At 53.8% G+C, this 16,206-nt stretch overlaps 1 protein-coding gene across 5 annotated transcripts in view; it reads right to left on the bottom strand.

The window, feature by feature from the left end:
• IQSEC1 (IQ motif and Sec7 domain ArfGEF 1) overlaps window positions 1-16,206 on the bottom strand; it is a 372,144-nt gene that overhangs the window by 128,771 nt on the left and 227,167 nt on the right. For 3 of the 5 annotated variants that reach the window (XM_059161876.1, XM_059161871.1, XM_059161878.1), the window contains exon 3: window positions 14,894-14,938. The exons of the other annotated variants lie outside the window; for them this stretch is intronic. In XM_059161876.1, coding sequence (XP_059017859.1) covers window positions 14,894-14,938 — 45 coding nt within the window. The remainder of the gene's footprint in view (window positions 1-14,893; window positions 14,939-16,206) is intronic. 5 annotated transcript variants of the gene reach the window in all.

Below are 16,206 nucleotides of genomic sequence, written 5' to 3'. Positions count from 1 at the left end.
AGGAGACTCAACGGACCCATGCAGCATGCGGATCGTATTAGAATCCTGATTCAAACACATCGGTTGTAAAAAGGCATTTTGAGGGACCATCTGGGAAAGCTGAACACAAAAATGGGTATGGAACGTATGGAGGAAAGATGAAACACACCGGGCAAAGCCGGGACATCTGGCACAGGTAGGTGATTCATGGCGGGACCCTGCTGTGGACCCTGGGCAGTTGCTCTCTGCCTCCAATCAGATCTCAAATTTCCAATAACAATAAGTTAGAAACAATGCACAAAACACCCAATTTGCTCTTGAATACATTCACTTTAAAGGGAAACTTTATATCACTCCCCCAAATGGAAAACTACTATCACTTGCTGTAAGTAGAAGGTTACCATGAAAACAAGACAATGTTATTCAATTTCAGGCAGATACTGTTTCCTGCCAAGGGCGCTGGGCTTAAAATCTGCCCGGTCTTTGTTAGGAAGCAGCTCTGGGAGAGAAGTGAATGCACTCTCATTGTGGGTCCCGCTGTATGGGGACGTGGGCCTTACAAGGTAAAGTCCGTGAAACACATTTTTTCTGTTCTTCCTCCATCAGGGAGGGGAGAAGTGAGGAGCCTGGGAGGCAGGGAGCAGGGAGGCAGGGTTACCCTGCCTGGTAATTCCCACAGCAGAGAGGGTCTTAGCTGGGGGATGCCGAGATGGTGCAGCAGCTTGGGACTTTCTGCCTCACAGCTTTAGAGCCGGGCTAGAGATGAAGAAATGGAAGCCCAGAGTGGGTTGGGACACTGCCCAGGGTCACTTGGCAAGTCTGCGGGGGAAACTGGGAAGGACAAGACTCTGGGTTTTCTGACCTGCAGCCCTCTGATCGTCTAACCTTTTTCTTGGTCACGGATGTGGATTGAGCACCTACTGTGTGCCAGGCGCAGAGGATGGGGAAGGGACACGGACGAACGAGATAGAGTTCCATGGAGTTGACATTTACAGGTGGGGCCAGAGGAGACAAACACCAGGCAAATGATGAGATCATTTCTGATGTTGTGGAGGGTGATAACGAAAACAAAACTGGGGGACGCGGAAGATGACAAGTAGGACAGGATGGTGCTATGCCAGGTAAGGCAATCAAGGAGGGCTTCTCTGAGGAGGTGGCGTTCCAACTGGGGCTTGACAGACTGGGATGGAGGCAGAGGGGGTAATCTGGGGACACAAGGCTCCAGAAGAAGCCAGAGCATGAGTACTGTGGACTAGCCTTCAACAACTCCTGACACTTTCTTAAAACTTTGTATTTTGAGTTAATTTCAGATTCCAGCAAAGTTGCAGGAATACAAAGACTGTGTATCAGAGTGCCTGGGTGGCTCAGTGGGTTAAAGCCTCTGCCTTCGGCTCGGGTCATGATCCCAGGGTCCTGGGATCGAGTCCCGCATCAGGCTCTCTGCTGAGCAGTGAGCCTGCTTCCCCTCTCTCTCTGTCTCTCTGCCTACTTGCGATCTCTGTCAAATGGATAAATAAAATCTTAAAAAAAAAAAAAAAAAAAGACTCTGTATCCTTCACCCAGATTCCCCACCTATTAACACTGTATCCCATTTTACTTTATCATATTGTCTCTCTTTTTCTCTACACATACACAAATACGAGCAAGCGCGTATGCATGTGCATGCGTGTGCACACACACACACACTTTTATTTTTTTTCCCAGAATAATTTGAGAGTCGGTTGCCCACCTCAAGCCCCTGCTACTTCAGGGTGTCTGTCCTAAAACAGGACGTTCTCTGATATAACCACAGTACAGTTTTCCAAAGTCAGGAACATTCACATTGATTCAATACCACTGCCTAACCCTTGGATCTTATTTAGAATTGTCAAGGGACCTAATGATGTCCTCTCTGAAAAGACAGTCCCTAATTCTCAAGCCTCCTTTATGGATATCCAGAGGAAAATGCATTTTCAGGGCAGGTTTGCAAGGAGAACACCCAGCCTGACCCTTTAAAGCGGACGGCATGGCAGGTGGATGGCTGGCTCAGGGCCAGCTACAGCCTGGCCCGGTGCAAAAGGAAAAACAAGCACCCTGATAACATTCTTGCCAAAATAGCGTGCTCTATTTTGAACCAAGTGAAAAAGTTAATAAGCCTTTAAAATTTAAAAAAAAAAAAATGATTATATATATATATATATATAGCTTCACAGTTCGCTCTCTCTCTGCACATCACTGTCGACTGTCAGAAACCCACCCTGCAGGGCACACGGGGCGGAAGGGCCTAGAAACCAGAGCCCCTGGTTCGCAGGACACATCTTTAGGTACAATTCTGACATTTTATTTACTTGATTACTGAATTCTTTCTGGTGCCCGCATAAATTCTGTGCCCGCAGTGAACACCTGCCTCACTTCACCCAGATCCCAGCCCCAACCGCCACACACCAGATACACTGGCTCTGTGAGTGGACAGACGGTGTGTGCACACCTGTGTTTGGCTGTCTCACGATAAAGCTGAGAATGGGCCCTTGGACCCACGTCACAGATGAAGAAAGAGAGGTTCTACAGCAGTTCACCATATCAAAGTATCACACACTAGGGAGCTTAAACAACAGATATTAGTTTTTTGTTTGTTTGTTTGTTTGTTTTTTGTTTTTCAGTCCTAAGGCCTGGAAGTGTGAGATCAAGGTGTCTGCAGGTTTCCTCCAAGGCCTCTCTCCTTGGCGTGTAGATGGCCTCCTCTCCCCCTGTCCTCAGGTGGGGTATTACTCAGGGTCCTCTAGTGGAGGAGAAACAATGGATGTGTATGTATGTATGATTCACTGTAAGGAATTGGGGTATGTGAATAAGAGGGCTGACAAGGCCCAAAGTCTGCAGTTGGCAAGCTGGGGATCCAGAATGCTGATGGTGGGTTCCAGTCCAAATGCTGGGAGGCTCAAGGCCCAGGAGCGGCCAAAGTTTCCGTGTGAGCCCAGAGGCAGGCCTCAAAGGGAGCAGGTAGAGCTCCCTTTTACCTGGCCTTTTTGTGCTACTCAGGCCTTTGATTAAATGAGGCCCACCCATGCTGGGGAGAGCAATCTGTTTTGTTCAGACTTCTAAAGCAGATGTTAAACTCCTCCAGAAACACCCTCCCAAGTACATTCAGAATGATGATTAGCCAAATATCTGGACACCTGTGGCCCTGTCAGGTGACACATGCATTTAATCATCAGACATGGTCTTCCCTTGGTGTGTGTCCTAATCTCTTTCTATAAAGACTCTAGTCACACTGGATTAGGACCATCTTTGTGATTTCATTTTAACTTAATTGTCCTTATAAAGACCCTGTCTCCAATACAGTTCCATTCTGAGTTATGGGGGTTGGAATTTCCACATATGAATTCAGTGCAGGGTGACAGGGGGAGGGGAGGGTCACCACTGGCCCCGTAACAGGCCCTGACAGGAGAAGGGACCCAGCTCATAAGCTCTGGAGCCCTTCTTAACCTCCCTCCCATAGAGGGGGACCAGCCTCTCTCACACACAGTGCAGTGCTGCTGGGGATCGGGGGGAGACACAAAGGTCTTGGTGGGAGGTGGAAGCCATGGGGTCTCCAGAAGCATCTTTCTGGAGATCCTCCCCCAGCCTCCCAGCAGGAGATGGCCTGAGCTGGACCAATCAGACCGTCGCCCCAGACTTTACATCTGGAGTGGGGGCCTTTGGCTGTGGGCTTCTTCATAGCAGGGAGCCTGCCCTAGGGGCGATGGAGGTCCTGCTCTGGGTCCAGCCCACTTCTTCAGCTTCCTCTGAACTCCTGAGAGCGGCACCTAAGTTCCTTTTGCTTTAGCTGGCTGCGGGCGATTTCTGTTCTTGCCACTGAAGAGCCTATCGGATTCAGTGTTCCCACACCACCACTCTCATGTCCTTTTTGTGCCTTTTCTGCCCTCGGCACTGACCTCCTAATGGAGGTTTTGCCATTGGAAAAACCTCCTTCACCCCTGAAGACCCATCTCAGTTCCACAAGAACCTTCCTGGCCTACCCTGTTGACATGATCCCTCCCTCTCTTGAATAATAACCCTATTTTCTTCAAACTTCTTTCATTAATAAGAAGACCTACAATTTATCAAGAGCCAGCTGCATGCCAGGTGGTTTCACACCAATTAGGCACTGTTTCTAAGCCCTTCTGAGCTCAGGACTGGGCTGTGGAAAGACTGGGGAAGTGTGTTGGATGGTCGCCGTGGCAAGTCTGACCTCCTAAGATGGCCCCATAGGCTGGGCCAGACCTTGCGAATCCTGGTCAGGAAGTGGGGTGTAAATTGCCTCCCCTTGGACATAGAAAGACCCTGCGATGACCCAAGGAGTGGACTGCCATAGAAGTGAGACCTCATGACTTCTGAGGCCTGGTTGTGAAAGCTGACACACCATCTATGGGGCTCTCTCTCTCTCTAGGAAGCTGCTAATTCTGGGAACCTAGCCACCATGTCATGAGGAAGCCCGCAACCCACGCGGAGACCCCATGTGAATGGGTTGGGGTGGGAGGCTTCTGAGGAATGCAGCCTCTCATCTTCCAGAAGCCCCATCTGATGGGAGTAGAACAGGCCCCGGCCAAATTGGAGATCCATGGGAAGATCAAACATTGACATTGTTTGAAGTCATTACATTCTGGGGTCATTTTTAAAATTCAGTCACATCTAGTGGAGCAGTTCCATGGAGCCAGGAAGCCTTAAACAGTGCAGACAGGAAGTGAAGTGGGGTGGCCCAGTGGGGTCCATCTCTTGGGTTGCACTGACCACATTCTGTTACCTCAAGGAGGTCACTTACCCTCTATGGGCCACTGTTACGTTGTCAGAAATGTGGGGAAAATAACAGTATCTATTTCATAAGGCTGTTGGGAGGATTAATGGAGACAACATATAAATACTCAGGGAAAGTAAGGAATAATAGTCATAATTATTATCTCAGGGACTGGCCAGATTGGATTCCCGGTCAGCTGGACCTCAGAGCCTGCACTGTCTCCCCAAGTCACAGAGCATCTGGGGTCTCACTGCCATGTTTCTCCTCAACAGACCAAACTTCCAGCCAAGAGCTGAGGTCTGGGACTCTGGTGCGTGTTGGGGTCAGCCCGGTACCCCCTAACCAGCCCTGGAAGTTCTGCCTGTCTGGCTCCCTGGGCTGTGCCCTCAAAGCTGCCAGCCCACAGAGTCCACTCACAGGGGCTAAGGCTTAGGGAGTGCTCTCCAAAGGGAGTTTCTTCACGCCGTGGTTTTGATACACCTGGCGTCGGTTATTTCCAGCAGATGTGGTCAGTGAGACCTGCCCATCAAGAACTAAGCTGACAAGTGGTCTCACCTGGAGTAACCCTACATTTGTAACCAGACATCTGTAGTATGCCCAGAGGCGAGGCTATACATCAGCCTGGGGGCAGGTGAACACGGGGAATTATAATCACTCTTAAAGAATCCCTCACTCCAGAGGACCTGGAACTACACAGACCGAGGGAACAGCACATGCGTGTCTCATCCTCCACTTCAGGAAGCCTGAGGCTGCGTGGAGGTACGAGTGTAGTTGCACACCATTTACAGCTCTTTCTCCTCTTCCTCTCTGTCTCTTGCTCTCCTTTCAACATCAAAAATAGCATCTGGCTTTTAATACCCAGTACAGGCAAGCATGTAGAGACACGGGGACTCTCACCTACTGCTGGGGAGGATGAAACACTGTTAAAACCACTTTGGAAAGCAATTTCACAAACCTCAGTGGATCTTAAGGGACTCATATACTGCCCTGGAACAAACCCTACAGAAACTCCCCAAAAGGGAGGTAAGAGACATGTGCAAGATGGTTTACCATAACCCTGTCTGTAACAGTGAAAGACGGGAAGCCGCCTAATTCATCAAAACAGCAGAACGAATGTTGGCACAATGGCATAGACATATAAGAGAATACTATACACCAATGAAAATGAATGGAGAAATATACATGGCAACATGGATGAAACACACCAAGAAATGACGAGTTTCAAACAAGTTGCCCCTTGAAGAACTAGATAGCTGTACACCTGTGTCCACAGCAGCATTATTTCCAATTGCCAAGAGGTGGGAGCAAGCTAAGCATCTACTGATGAATGAATGGATAAACAAAATGCAGTCTCTACATACAATGGAATATTATTCAGCCTTAAAAAGCAAAGACAGTCTGCAATCCGCTCCAGTGGATGAACCTTGAGGACATTGTGCTCAGGGAACTAAGCCAGCCACGAAAGGGCAAATGTTAGATGCTCCCACTTACATGGAACCTAGAGTAGTCAGATTCAGAGACAGGAAGTAGAATGTGGGTTGCAGGGGCTGGGCAGGGGAGGGAATGGGGGTTGGTGTTTAATGGGGCCAGAGTTTTGTAATATCCTGGAGACAGATGATGGTGTGTACAACAGTGTGAACGTACTTCATGCCACCAAACTGGACATTTAAAAAACGGCTAAGATGGTCGATTTTAAGTTACGTGTACTTTACCACAATTAAACGATTTTTAAAAGCAAGTTGCAGATTACATCATATATCTGAAATAGCCTTTTGGTTAGCAGAGTTATAAGAATGTGCATGGGAAATAGATGCAATGGGGAGTGGGAGCACACTACTTAGCTTTAGCTCTGGGGGCGTGGGGGCTGGGGTGGGATTTGAGTGCAGTCCACAGGGGCCATGCACCACACTGGTGAGAGTTTATTTGTGAAGCCAGGCAATGGGTATAGGATTGTCTACGTTCCTTGCACCTGTTTCTTGAACAAGAGAACCCTGTGGTCTGCTGGGCTCTGGTGACTGAGGGGAGGGTTCTCTGTCCTTCCACAGTGGCCTCTTGGCCAAAGCTGAAGAGCTCCCGGGTGCCACCATCTCCCCAGGAGGAATGCAGAAGTGCCCTATGAACATTCTTTCATTCTCTAGTTGAAATAAGCAGCTCCACTCCTCCCCCCAGCCCCAGCCTTTGACAGAGCTCCAGGATTATTTTACATTAATTTAAGATCCCTAATGAAGAATAATTAACAGCTTCAAGGGAGCCTGGCACACCCTGTGTTTAGAAGTGGTTAATTATGCATTGTCTGCAAAACATCCTTTTCATACTCTTAAGTTTTGGGCCGCTGTTTTAAACGGAATATGGCATCAGGAAAAAAGCCAAGAGGTTCTGTTTGCAAAGCCTTCCTGGGGGGGAGGGTCTGTGTGGGCCAGGACAGCCACATGTTCTATGCCCCTACCAAGTGCTTTCCTGGAGTTGTCCTTTGTCAATCCCCACGGGAGCCCCGAGCCCTGAGGGGTGGGCTAGCACCCCTCCCACATTGTATAGGGGCGGGCTTGGAGGGAAAGTGAGTTTCCAAGCACTCTGCCGGGATGAGGTGTGACCATAAAGCCAAGTTCTTGTTTCCCTGACTGGTGTGTCACCATTATTTATGGTCACTCCCTGGGCATGGAGAGAGGCCTGAGCATCTCATTTGTTTTGAGAAGCCCCATTAGACTCCTCCAGCAGCAAGGGGCCTCTGCAGCCAGACTGCCTGGTAAGATCCTGATGGTCCCACCGACAGGCCATGGGACTCTGCGCAAACTACTCCTTCCTGTACCTCAGTTTCCCCCAGCAGGAAATGGGATAATCATATCCCCCACTTGTTGGGGTTGCTGCGGAGTTGGGGCTTGGGGGACCTGACATGTAGTGAACCTCAGCATTATTGTCACCTACACTGCCTTCCTTTCTAGACTCATCTCCCTACAGGTACCTTACGTGTCAGCCTCACTTTTGGCCATTTCTGAACCATGCCAGGCTACGTCCTATTTTCTTATGTTTGTTTAAGCTGTGCTCTCTGCCCTTCCCTGTCTGGAAAAATCCCACTCCTACAAGCAGCTCAGATGCCACCTCCTGCAGCAAGACTTCCTTGATTTCTCCCAGACACCCTCCCTCTAGCTACTGGTAGCTTTGTGCCACCTCTATCTCCCATCTTTAATTTTCATGGCTTGTTAGTGAGTCTATTCCCCTTGGAGGCTGGGAGCTCCTTGAGGACTATGTCACATTTGATTCTGGGCTGCAGTAGGGGCTTGGGAAAAGAGCCCTAACTCTGAATGTGAACTTCCCAGGGTGGCCTGGAGGCCAAGGGGACTGTCACCAGCTCCCCCTGGAGGCTGAGCCAGGCTGCTCACAAGGGCCATGGGACTCCCAGAGACGACACTCAGCGTGTCCTTCCCTCTCTCTGTTTCTCCTGGGGTCCTCACTGTGTGCAGCACAAAGCCCAGCCCTGGGTTCTGGACAAAAGTCCCTGGCACCCGCCTCCTAGCTCCATGGTCTTTTGCTACCACCTGAAGACATCTGCCCTTTGAAAGCTCCTGGGTTTTTTGCCCACATGCTTTTCCCCTTTGCCTAAAACACCCACCTCCTTCTCAGTCCTGCCAACTTCTCATGCTTCATTGCCCGCTCACCTGTCACCTCCTCCATGAAGCCTTCAGACCCTACTCCTCTGTCAATGCTCTGACCATGACCCCTACCTTTTCCACCAGAGTCCCTGTGGGGTAGGACTGTGCCTCTCAGTCCTCCCTCCTGCTCTGAGGCCCTGGTGTGCGTGCATGGCCTCAAGCTGAGGAGCACTCAAGAGAGACTATCTTGGAACAAGAGGAACCTAGATTCAGACCCTGTAGCCCCACTTACTTGGCTGATGGCCCTGCAGTTTCACTCAGCTCACCTGCTCAGAGTGGGGGGCTTGGTGCCTCTTAGCAGTAGGGCTGAGGATGGATGATCCTGTCTAGGGCTCCACCCTCCAACCATCCCTTGATAACTAACAGCCAGAACCGGCCAGGTGCCCCAGGCGTTACAACAAACTCCCCAGGGGGCGGGTGGAGGCTCGGCCACGTGCACAGGGTGGAGATCCCACCTGGTGGGGCCTTCCGCTTAGAGGCTGCGGTGCTAATTAGATGCAGCACAGGCCTCTTTCCCTGGCACCCACCCAAGAGCAGGGACTTCCTTTCTGAGGCTGCCGTGAGACCCTCGGGGCCCGCCCCATTCGGAGAAAGCCCCTGGAAGAGAAAAGAAAAGCTCCCACGCTTTCCCAGGGCTGCTTGCATGCTAATAGCTGTAGACTTCACAGAGTGTGAAATCAGGAAAAACTAATTCCCTCAGAATAGCTGGTATTCGGGTTCCCTCGCCCCAGGCCTTTCATCCCATGCCGTTTGAAGACGACCACGGGGATGGCCCACAGTGCCCTTCCTGCCCCGGCCTAGGCCCCAGCGTTTCTTGGCCAAGGTGTGCGTGCCAACACAACACACGTGTCAGGTTTGTTAACATTCAGGCTCGCGGTGTCTGCGGCCTGGATCATTTCAGGGAGCAGTCCCCAAATACCACTAGTGTCAGTTCCAAACACCGAAAGATGGGGAAACTGGGGCTCAGAGAGGGTAGGCAACCCGTCCAGAGTCCCACAGCAAGGGAAGGGACTTGAACTCTGGTCTCCTGACCTCCACACCAGGGATCCCTCATCCAGCTTTCCCAAACAGGTATCAAATTTCTTCTTCGGAGGCAGGCAGTCACACCCGTGTATCACGCGAGGCACCCATTAGGCGGAGGAAAACGAACCGTGGGAGAGCCAAACTGCCCTCCTTCGGGGTCACACCTGCCCAGGATCCAGTCCACTCCAGGACCGATCCCGGCAGCAAGAAACAATGAAACCCAGCGTTGAACTGTCGAACGCTTTTGGGGTGAGCACTTCCCTGCAGAAAGCCTACAAGTTTCAGGGCTGCGGGAGAGGAGAGTATAATTAAGCTAAGTTGCAAAGTGACCCATGGCAAATGCCCCCACTGTTCGTGGCCAGTGGCGGCGACCCTGGGCTGACCTGAAAAGGCCCTGCAATCGGCAGCCTGGGGCGTGGGGGGGCCCTCACCTCACAGCCCGCTGCCTAGTGGCAGAGGTCCTCCCCGGAGGGTCCACGTACCTCTTATAGACTCCGTGCAGCGGCTGCAGACACAGGAACTGCCAGTAATCCAGGCAAAAGGCCTTGAACTTGAGCATTTTCACCTTCCAGTCTCCAGCCGGACCACGGTAACTCCTCCACCGAGACTCGGAGAGCGGTTGGGGGTTGCTGGGGGCCTGGCCACTCTGGCACACCCTGGTCCCGCTGCAGCCCCCGCTCACATGGCCCAGCCCTGCCCAGCCGGCTCCTAGAGCGCACGCCTCCAATACAAAGAGCAGCGCGCACAAAGCCCAGCAACTCGTTGGCGCTGCTCACCCGGGGCAGTCTCAGACTGCTGCTGTCTCTGGCGGCTGGTTCTTCTTGGGGTTTCCCTGGGGGTCCCAGGGGCAAACCGAGGCAGCCCTGGCCGTGCCCGGTAGCAGGGGCCCCCGGCTCGTCATCCTGGGGGGCCTAGATGCTGGGGCTCTGATGGCGGCTCCAAGCCCCTTCTTCCAACCAGGCCCTGGACACTCGGTGGCCTCACCCGCACCTGGCCAGGCAGTCGCCCACCCTGGCCTGTCTGGCCCAGAGTGGCTCTGGCCCTAAAGACCCAGGCGTGAGGTGAGGAAGGGGCAAAATGACGGACCAATGCCAACCTTGAGACCCAGATCAATTACGTTTGGTGGAATCCCGGTCCGGCCAGTGTGAGCGAGAACTCACCACTTAGCCACATGGTGTGGGTGGGAGCAGCTCTCCTCTGAAAGGCAGGCAGAGAAAGACTGACAGGGCCGGCAGAGCCGTTGCCTGGGCAACGGGGCACATTGATAAAATCTAAAATGGAACCTCGATGACAGCTGCTCATTGGCTGCCAGGAGGGGACTCCTGTCGCTAGCGAGGGAGGGCGGGAGTGAGAAGGGCAGGGGGGCTCAGGGGCCAGGGCCAGCCCGGGGCTGTTGGGCAGGAACAGGGGGGTCACAGGCAGAGTGGGTGGCTCTCTGGCCCCAGAACCGGGCAGTCACAGGCGACAGGAGCAGAACCACAGGGCCTGGCCTCTCTCCCCACCCCTGCCAGTGGTCCTGCTTCTGCTCTGACCGCTCTAGGGGTCCTTCCCAGCACACCAGCCACAGGGACCTGAAAATGTCATTCTTCTGCTCCACACCCTCATGTGGCCCCAGGCCGCTCTCAGAATGAAGGCCAAACTTCTGACCCATAGACTGGATCCCGCTGAGCTCTCTGAGGCTCCCCTTCACATCTCCTAATCCAAGACAGCCTTCGGGTCTTCCCATGCAGGGCCCTTCCCAAAGGAACCCCTCCTCTGGGGAAGTTGCTCATCAGCCATCAACCATCATCTCCATCTCGGAGCCTCCTTCACCTGCGCCCTGTGTGATCTGCTCTCCTGGATGGGCCATCATCAGATGTGATCCAAATTGTTTCCTTGTTAATTGCCGCCCTGTGCCGGCTGCAGCGGGAGCATCTCCCGGGCATCTCCCAGGCAGGGTCCCTACCTCTCTTTTCCCACCCATCTCCCAGCTCAGCCCCACGCTGGGCCCACCATGGGCACTCCGTCCTCATCTGTGGAAGGATCGGCAGATCTTGGGTCACAGAATGGGTCTTAGCACCTGACATGCCCCCCTACACACAGCACGCTCCCTCCTCTGCTACTCCAGGTCCCTGATTTGCTCAACATTGTTTACACGGCAATGGTCCTGTGGCCCTCCCCTGCTGCAGGATAAGGGAACTGAGGCTCAGGAAAGACTCTGGACCATGCATGAGGGGTGACCTCCAGAAGATGGCAACCTCAGAAGGGAGCTGGTGCTGAGCTAGGCTGCCAGGTTCCGGGGGCCAGGTGTGGAACCAGGAGCCCAATCCCCAGCCCTGTGCTCTGACAAAGCCAAAGAGCAGAGTCACCTTCGCCTGGAGGGCATTCGCAAGCACTGGGACACATAGCACTTCTGGGAGGGTGGGGCTTTTGCCTCACCTGCCTCCCAGCCAGAGACCACGTGGCAATGTCTGGAGAAATCTGGGGTTGCCACAACTGGGGAGGGGTGTGCTACTGGCATTGAGTGGTGCGTAGATGGTGCTCAAAGTCCTCTGATGCACAGAATGGACCCTGCGATTAAGAACGATCCCTCTCCAACTGTTAATAGTGGTGGAGCCGAGAAATCCCACCCTGGAGAGTAACTCGCCCGGAAATACCTCATCATGGACAGTTAGAACTGGAAGGGCATTCGAGATGGTTCAGTCCAAGGCTCCTCTTGTACAGACAGGGAGTGTGAGGCCCAGCCAGGGGCAAGGGTACACCCAGCATCATTAGTCTGGGCCCAAGCTGGATCCAGAAAGCCCCGTACTTTCTGGGGGGCTGGGGAGAGGTGGGCCGATGGGGAAGGAGGGTGACGGTGGCCATGTGCCAAGGATGAGGAGCCTGTCTGCCTGTTTGCGGAGGTAGCACGGGCCTCATGAAGTGCCGCCCCGCCCCTCCCCTCTCCCCCGACCAGGACATCAGCTTCCCTCTCACGCATGTGGCAGAGGAAGCCGGCTATGCCTTTGAAAGGAGGCGATTGCTGGCTGGGACCTTTGTTTCTGAATTCCCAAGCTGTGAATGAGGCCTCCAGTACCTCCATGGGATGGGTGGGCAGAATGGCACCTCCTCCACTGGGGCCCAAGGGCCAGGTTTCCCTGAGGCTCCTGCAATGCTGCCGCACAGAAAGGGCATGGAGGCCAGGCCAGGTGCTGGTAGTGGGGGCTCTGAGGCCTGGGTCTGGCACCAATATTCTTCTGGGTTCTGCGTCTCAGTTTTCCTCATCTGTGAAATGAGAACATTGATCCTGGCTCGGCCTGTGTCCCAAGGCTGCCGTGGGGGTCAGCAGTCAGGATGCATTGGGACTGTGAGATCAAGGGGTGGGCCAGATCCCAATTAGCATCTGTCTCTTTTCTGTTCCTCAAATAGATCAAGCATGTTCTACCTCAGGACCTTTGCACTGGCCATCCCCACCTCCTGCGTGCTCTTCCCCTTCTGGTCTCTGGTTAGATGGCCCTTTCCTGACCACCCTCCTATCACTCTCTATCTCCTTTGCCCTGATTTATTTTTCTTCACAGCACTTACCACCACCTGACACAACATTTTAAAACCAGATTCCTTTGTTTGACACCTGTCCCCTGACACAGTAGCTCAGCGAAGGCAGCCACACTGCTCACCACAGTATCGCAAGCACTGGACACCCATAGGTACTCAGGAAACAAGAGCTGGGTGGAGGAGGGGGAAAGGGCAGAGCTGAGGGGTCCTGCTGTCTGCTAGGGGTCCCTAGCTTGTTCCTCTGGGACTGTGAAGGCACCGGGTCATTGGCTTCAAGGTCAAACGTGACCAGCCTCAAGGGGTGGAGGTTATTGTGGCCATTCCCTGACCATGAACTCCTGACTGGTATGGTGAGAGCCAGGTCTGTGTCAAACCTGAGGGGAGCAGGAGACATGTGACTGCCCCTCCCCAACCCCCAGATGCTCTGGGACAGAAGCCCTGTTAGCCCTCCCTTCATTCTAGAGCCTTCCCTGCCTGGCCCTGAGCAGAGTGCTGACGGGGCTGGTGGAGCGGGTAAAGCGGGGTGAGGCACACTGCTGTCTGAATCGGGGGTGGCTTTCAGATAAACCAGTGGCTCAGCTGCTTTGTAGGAGTTTCGTGAGCCTCTGCCCCCGGGGCCAGCGTCCGGCTGTGAGCACAGAGCGTGGCTGTGGCGGGGGTGTGAGCCGTGCGCAGGAGGGATGGAGCAAGCACGTGAGGAACGAGTGTGCAAATGTTCCGGATGCCGCGTGTGTGACGGTGCCGGCGCTGTACCGGGGGCTGTGGGCATGAGGAGGAACGCCCAAGCGGGCAAGGAGCGTATACTGTGGCCTCGGGTGGTATTCACAGTAGGATCTGGGGTCACACTCGGGCTCTGCTCCCTGGCTGAGAATCCTCAAGTCACTTCTGTAAAATGGGTTGGTATTAGCTCTGTGCGGTGGTGAACACGTGGGGTACCGTGGGGTTTTGTCACACGTGCACACTCGTCAGCATCACACGCAGCTGTGGCCATGGGGATGACCTGAATGTGTAGGTGGCTCTCTACCCTCGTGGGTGGGTGGGGAGCTGCTAGCACCACAATAGCTGGAGGAAGCAGCACCCACAGGATCACGTCTCTGCCCTTCTCACAGCCTCGGGGAGCCTGAGGCTGGGACCAGCCCATCCCAGCGGAGCACCCATGGCTCTTGTCCTCAGCACTGGGGGCCCAGGGCCGGCCGTGTCTCCAGTGCTGGGGCTCCCAATCTTATAGGCCCCCTTTCAATCTCCCCAATGGGACTCAGCTCAGCCCGATCCTCTGCTTCACCTCTGCCAACTCTGCGTGTTGGGCCACATCCAAACTTGTGGGTCGTCACCAAGTATCCCCCTTCCTGGCCACGGTTCTTCTCCCGCCCTCCACAAGGACCAGCCTATTTCTTGTCGACAAGGCCCAGGCCCCATCTGCCTGACTCACACGGCTACACCAGACATGGCTCCCCACGCCAACACCACTCCAGGACACCAGCCTGTGACTTGTCTTTTGTGCCCCTCGCCTGTGAGCAGAGATTGGCTGACTTCCGATCCATGGGACCCTGCTCTGTACCTCGGTCTCCAACGCTTCCACGTAAAGTCAGAGAATGTCTTTTTCTAAAGGCATCTTATGGAAATGTCAAGACACAAAAACCTCAAACGCCCCCAGTCCCACCAACTATCATCCGAATGCCAATAGAAAGCATCAGCTTCCCCCTTGGGCTGTTGCCCCGTTGCCATGGGAACAGGTGCCGCAGCCTGGCCCTCAGAGGGGACTCCCCCGCAGCCTTGAATCTCAGAGGAACCATTAGCTGAGCCCTAGTCTTCAGGAGACCATTCCTTGCTGGACTGGATCTCAGAGAATATGACAGCAGTACCTCCGGTACCCGGGGGAGGTTTCAGGCTCAACAGGGAGGCCAATTTCCCGTGATGCCTCTTGGGCCCACCCTTGGTGCTGATGGGAAGAGCGGGCCCAGAGGGGAGGGAGCGACAGTACCTGTAGCGGTCAGTGGACAGGCTGCTTCCGGTCTCCAGGGAGCTCCTGAGGCGGTAAAAGTGAGACAGTGTTACCCACGATACCCACAGGACCAATGCTCCTGGGGGCCATGCAAGCTGAGGCTGCACTGGGTGGTCCCAGGACAAGTCCTGGGGATAGGTGAGTAGCCCTGGGAAATGTGTTTGGCCTCCACATGCAAGAAACCATGTGCTTTCTTTCCTCTCTGACGGGTCAGTGACAGGTTGCCATGTCTTTATCCCACATGCCAGTTCAGAGAGCTCAGTTACAAAGGACCCTGGGCAACATCAAGTCCAGGTGCTCCCTGTTAACCGGGGAAACCAAGGCCCAAGATCCCACAGGGAGTCTCCCAGTCTGAGGCTCCTTATAGTCAGAGACCTGACAGGGACCTGGGCCTGCTACATGGGGTACTCCTGCCCATGAATGAGCTGACTCCTGCCTCCTCACCCTCCTCTCACCCTACCCCCACTTCTGACCATCCTGCTACCTCACTGTTCCTATAACATGCCAATCTCATTCCTGCCCCAGGACCTTTGCCCCTTTACCTAGGAGGCTAGGCCTCCATGCCACATTTGACACTCATTTTCCAGCTTAGAGGGGCCTTCCTGGAGGGGCAGCCCTGCTTCTCATGCTCTCATCCCATTGCTCAGTTTTATTTCTTTCGGGGCCCCATGGGAAAAGGAGTTAAGTTTGTTCACTGCCTGTTTTTCCAGGCAGGACCTTGTACCTCCTGGTCATGGCCGGTGTCACTAAGACTAGTCAATCCTGTCACCTGTTATAAATGGTTGGTAAGAGGTAGTGAGTACAGGTGAGTAGAGTCAGAGGAGGAGAGGGAACCCCAGCTGAGGTCCCAGAGTGGCCTGTGAGGCAGCCTCTTAGCCTCATCATGGCTGAAGATACTGAGGCTCGGAGTGGCGAAGCACCATGGGCAGGGTCTAACAGCTCTCCGACTGGGACTGGGCTGGGATTGAGACTCAGGTGTGTCTGGCCGGGGACCACCATGCTCTGTCCCTAAAGTGGCCTCTCGTCGGAGTCCTCGTAGACCACAGGCCAGGCTCACAACCTCCATGCCCAGAGTCCAGAGCCCCTGCCCAGAGACTCGATATTCAGCTCTGGATCTGGGCCCAGAGCCAGTCCACCCTGGGGTCAGACGCCACTCTACCCTTGCTTGCCATGGGTTTGCTACAAGTCCCTTTATGCACCTCCATGCCTCAGTTTCCACATTTCTAAAAGAGGGATAAGTAAATTGTTCATGGGAGCAAATAATGGATTTGAAACGACCATGGAGAAACACG

The sequence above is a fragment of the Mustela lutreola genome, chromosome 2, assembly GCF_030435805.1.
Source record: "Mustela lutreola isolate mMusLut2 chromosome 2, mMusLut2.pri, whole genome shotgun sequence".
In the NCBI taxonomy this organism is placed as follows: Eukaryota; Metazoa; Chordata; class Mammalia; order Carnivora; family Mustelidae; genus Mustela; species Mustela lutreola.
This window is presented reverse-complemented; position numbering and strand designations above follow the sequence as displayed.